The 5057-nt window shown below is 32.5% G+C and overlaps 1 protein-coding gene across 22 annotated transcripts; it reads left to right on the plus strand.

The window, feature by feature from the left end:
- Nucleotides 1–985: 985 nt before the first annotated feature.
- On the plus strand, nucleotides 986–4322 carry LOC132618577 (uncharacterized). Of its 22 annotated transcripts, none has more exons than XR_009574189.1 (6): nucleotides 1038–2054; nucleotides 2736–2859; nucleotides 3181–3269; nucleotides 3357–3378; nucleotides 3449–3543; nucleotides 3855–4322. XR_009574189.1 is itself a non-coding variant. In XM_060333606.1 (4 exons), exons 1-4 carry the CDS (start codon nucleotides 1945–1947, stop codon nucleotides 3837–3839), a joined length of 285 nt encoding a protein of 94 aa, XP_060189589.1. In that variant the 5' UTR covers nucleotides 986–1944; the 3' UTR covers nucleotides 3840–4322. The 22 variants fall into 22 exon arrangements, 4 of the variants coding, with proteins under 4 accessions (XP_060189589.1, XP_060189586.1, XP_060189588.1 ...); XR_009574184.1 differs by having other exon boundaries at nucleotides 1044–2054; nucleotides 3833–4322; XR_009574190.1 differs by lacking the exon at nucleotides 3357–3378 and having other exon boundaries at nucleotides 1044–2054.
- Nucleotides 4323–5057: the final 735 nt, after the last annotated feature.

Raw genomic sequence — 5057 nt, forward strand, 5'->3', positions numbered from 1 at the left:
GTCATTGGAGTGGAAGAACAAGAAAATATGGAAGCTGAAGACAACAATGAAAGTGTTGACGAAGAACCTCAACCTATTGTTAGTTGGATTGAGTTAGAAGATTTAATAGTTCAACTCTTAGATTCCCTTCAAGGGAAAGCAATTGGATACCCGTTTGCTGAAAGTTTAGACACAAATCTTTGTAAATTCAAGCGTTATATCACCACTGAGAGATTGGATTCTACGAAACAAGCTACAATAAAATTTCTCCCATCAATCTTGAAAGAATTTAATTTCAAGTACTAGATTTAAAATTTACACCTTAGAGCCTAAAACTTTATACATTCAGTTATCAATTTATTGAAATTGTATTAGCTTTCTTTAATTTTAAGTTAGTGAAGCATTCATATGTTAGAGATTTAAAATTTAAATAATTCATTTTTTTTTACAACATTAAAAAAATAGATCTTATGCATTTTTTTTCTCCTATAACAGCCAACTATTATTTACATGACAAATGCTGTTATAGGTGTATAACAACAATTCTCTATAACAACCAAAAAAATTTCGAACCCAACGATGCTGTTATAGAGAGATTTGACTGTATTATGACAAATTCAGATCCATATCTTCTTATAAAAACACAAGGACAAATGGAATCATTTTTATATCCTCCTTTAGCAAATATTCGCTAAGACGATTGTACCTCATCTACCCAGATTGTTTCAATCCATATAAGGATTTCTCAAGCTTTTTCTGAACAAGTTTCTCGGGAACTTTGTATACTTCAGGTACTTTGAATCCTTCAGGAATTTTCATAAAAATGTGTGGTCTAACAAGCCATATAAATAGGATGTGACAACATCCATCATCCGCATATCAAGTTTTACACGAACTGCCAAATTTATTAGATACGTAATGGTAATTGCATCCACCATAGGAGAATATGTCTCCACATAGTTGATGCCAGCCCTTTACGAAAACTCTTGTGCCACAAAGTCGTGTTTTACATAGAAATTATAAAAAGGAATTACATAATGTACGGTTTTGGTATATTTTGGTTTTCTCCTTATGAAAAATCAAATTTCAAATCTCCATTTTCATATTAATTGATTGGAGTTGTCTTCATTTAAGATTTTAGTTTTTCTTGTTTTCATTTCAGTGTAGCAAAACTAAGAATCGACAAGTGAAACAAAAGCTTACTTGGGAACTGGTTGCATTAAATATTTGAATGTGTGCGTTGATAAGATTAATACAAACTGTATGTGATATTATGATTGCATATTGTTCATTGAGTATGTGAAATCTATATACTTATACTTATACTTATACTATAAAAAACAGGATAGTATCAGGACAAAAAGTGGTTAGTTTAGTTATTAATTAGTTAATTTAGTTACTGCTTTTGAAGTTAATTATATATACATCTATATATTTTATTTTAAATAGGGAAGTTGACATTTTAATAAATAGAAAATAATAAAAAAAAAGAAACTGCCAGATCAAGTGGTTACAACTTCATTTTCATTTAACTTCTGCTTAGGAAAAGAGAAAAAATGAAGGGGAAAAAGAAAAAAGAAAAAAGAAAAAAGAAAAAAGAGAGGTGATTTACAATGGAAATAAGAAAGAAAGAAAGTGGGCAAGAAAAGACGGAACCAGCCCCATCACCCCCATTACCCACGTTTTTGCTATAGCTGCAATCTGCAATATGCAATTCAATATTTTTGAAACCAACTTCTCTTTTTTCTTTCAGCTTTAGAATTTAAAGTCCATTACACTTCTTTTTAAATTTTCACGCTTTGACCGGTAACTGCTGCAAATCCACGTTTGATCCCACTGCCCCATTTAGCATCTGCATCCAAATGCTCCAATTTCCTTTCAGAAAATCGTAACAAATGAAAACTGCAAATCCAGTTGAACTCAACGCAGAGAAGAAATCATCATCGGAGAAGAGTCTGTGAGAAGATGTATATGGTCTTCTTGCTGGACTTTATTTGTAGTTTTCCCATTGAAATATCAAATATGTAAGGTTTTTTGGTGATTCCTGCAAGTCCGAAGCCTTGAAACGGGAAAAGGTCGACTACTTCATTAGTCCTAGATATGCCTCATTAGTGACACGATTTTCAATTATGAATCGGATTTAAGTTTTCTCTGAGTTTTCTTGATTATCCTATACTTATGTGTATAAGATGATTTACAATTTTTTTAAAAGTGTTTGTTGTTTAATGATTCTTTTATATTTAAATTCATGAACGACGCATGTTGTGTTTTGGATGACGGGACCATAGTAACATCATCGAATCTTGATGTTGCTTCTGCGTTTCGGATGGATCATCGAAACTTGATGTTGCGTCTTCACTTGGAATGAGTTTTCAATCTTACCAGTTGTTCTGCTACATTCAATTGCTTTCCTTCTCGGATAAGTCAACTATATACTCCTTGCTAGCTCTTTATAACTTCGTCTAAGCACTTGAATGTCAGAATTCTGAGTTACTGCTAAGAATTGGTGCTCAATCACCAAGCTATTTACTATACATAATATATTGATATCATACGTCAATGGGGTGTTTATCATTAAGTTAGGATTAACAATGCTCTTTCTACTGCTTGCATTTACTTCTTAATTAGTTCTATTGTGCATACCTCTATACTTCACAAAAAGGGTTACTTGGGACTGAAACTACATTTTGGGTAATTAGAATGATTTGGTAGATGACTTTCTCATGGCTTATTTGCTAATTCTATCCACTTGGCAGAAATGTATGTTGCAAGCAAATGACTGGCAGCAGATGCGACCAGATTCCAAAGACTATTACTTCGTATTGCAGCTTCACTATCACACTCTCTGATGAACTCTGGTGCAAGGAATGGTCAAAACAGGTACTATTATTAGATGTGTGACGACAGGCATTTTATCCTACATTATAATTGATTCTTGGCATCTATCTTAAAATTTATATTATTTGCTTCATCAAACATTAATAATATTAGTCCCACACATATAAGAGGGTCATTTTTTGTCTTTTGGGATTTAGGTGTGCTAATCAATATTTCTGTTAAAGTAATTAAACATTTGGATTAGTGGGATTGAACCAAGATGTGCTTTTCTGTAATAGATTTTGAAGCATGTCTGATATTTAAAGCTTTAGAATGGTTTCGTTTCCGATTGCATTTTCCCCTGAATAACTAACTGGCTCGCAGGTGGCAAGGCACCATGATTCAAGGTGTTGTAGTTGTTTATCAACATTTTGCTACAATTTTGTTCGCCATTTTCGTGCATAGTGTTTAATGTGAGTATGTTTCTTTAGTATTATTTGCTATCCAGCGTCTACTTATATTGTTGGCTAACATGTGATTTTAATGATACATATTTTCAGTTTGCTTTTTATCCAAAACCAGGTGATGTCAAATACTTATATCCATTACACATCTGCCCTTGAATTAAAATAGACGAACGATTCATATGTAGGTATGTGTTATCCTAAAACTACTGGCATCATATGTACTTTTTAAAGGATGGATGATTTTCTACAATCTTATATGGGAAATTGAATTCTTTAACAGGTAGATCTCTCGCTATCTTTAGTTTCAGTCTATTTGAATTAAATTTATCCGAACAATTAGCTAGAAGAGATGTTTATGATATCCCAATAAGTCTAGCTAAATACTTGATTGATAAGTCAAACAAACTTTTAGATTCTCAAATACTCTATTGCGTAAATTTGGTGAATTTTTATTTGCAATTTCTCAAGCGTTTTCCTGTTTGGTAAAGGAACCTCTGAACAAATTATATGCAGTCACTGTAATATTTTAATCTCACAAGTTGATTAATTAAATGCTCTTTGTCTGACAGTTGTTGAAACTAATATCATTAGGCTAATCTTGATGGAAATGGAGTGCTGGACTACCAGAGTTGATAGCAGTTATAATCCACTTGTAAAGAAAGATGAGCATTTTCATAGAGCATTCATATTCTTTGACAAAGATGGGAGTGTTTAGATTGAGCTTGATGAGCTACGAGAAGCTTTAGCAGAAGAATCAGGTGCATAGGACACTGATGTACTGAATGAGATCAAAGTTAATATAGATAAAGTTAGACTCATCTTCTCTCTCCATTTATTAGCACTACTATGTTGTTGAAATAGTGAAACTGCTATTCAATTTATCGCTTAGTTAGCAGACGTTCACTGCATATTAACTTAATTAGTTAATAGTTAATTCTCAACATTGATCTTGCCAAAAGTGTTAACACCCTGTAGTGTTCACGCTATATTTGCAGATCTAGGATACACGATGTAGTACAACTTGAAGTAGCTTGCTATTGCTCATAGTTTTCTGATTTACTTCCCGTTTTAAGTTTTAACTGATAAGAATCAACTGCTAATTATGTGATTGCACCTAACCCAATGCAATGCCGCCCAAGAAACACATCAAGAAGTGATGCAATGTTGCTGCTGATTTGCAAATGCTATTGGAATTTGAGATGTCATCAATGTCCTATTGAAGTATATCTTTTTGATTTGCCTAAGCATTCGGTAAGAGTCAAATTTATTTAACTGTCATTTTTTCATCATTTAGATGACATTTTACCCTCCACATCATAAGTGGGAGCAAAAAATAAAGATAAAGCCAATTCATTTCAAAAGACTACAAGTACCAACAGTTATAGATTTGCTGATTTAAATCCCAATCAGCGGGCAAGAAAACCAGAATTAAAAGACTGTAACAAAGTTGACATTTAAGCTTGCAAAAACACCGATTCCTAAGAATAAAGATAACAAACATCTTGAACAATCACGAGGATAAATCCTACACCATCATATTTGTAGCTTCAAAACCTTCATGGATGTATAACATATTTCAATATCAATATAAACAGAACACTTGAGGTAATGAAGAGACACGTAATTGTATTACTCAATTGAACAAGCTATTTTGCATACATTAACAGAAATGGTGACATCAATATTGAAAACATTCTCAATTCTCATCCTCAATGATTAAATATCACAGAACATAAGAAGTTAGCCTGTTGCAATGTTGGATTCTTTAGTTATGAAAAACCAAAAGATCACTAC

The sequence above is a fragment of the Lycium barbarum genome, chromosome 11 (assembly GCF_019175385.1).
Source record: "Lycium barbarum isolate Lr01 chromosome 11, ASM1917538v2, whole genome shotgun sequence".
Taxonomy (NCBI): domain Eukaryota; kingdom Viridiplantae; phylum Streptophyta; class Magnoliopsida; order Solanales; family Solanaceae; genus Lycium; species Lycium barbarum.

Bases quoted from the DNA above. Each gene is read 5' to 3' on its own strand.
- LOC132618577 (XM_060333603.1), top strand. From the start codon at position 1,945: ATGTATATGGTCTTCTTGCTGGACTTTATTTGTAGTTTTCCCATTGAA. The intron at 2,860-3,448 runs GTACTATTATTA...ATTCATATGTAG, and splicing joins GCAAGGAATGGTCAAAACAG to GTATGTGTTATCCTAAAACT. The intron at 3,544-3,854 runs GTAGATCTCTCG...TAATATCATTAG, and splicing joins GAAATTGAATTCTTTAACAG to GCTAATCTTGATGGAAATGG.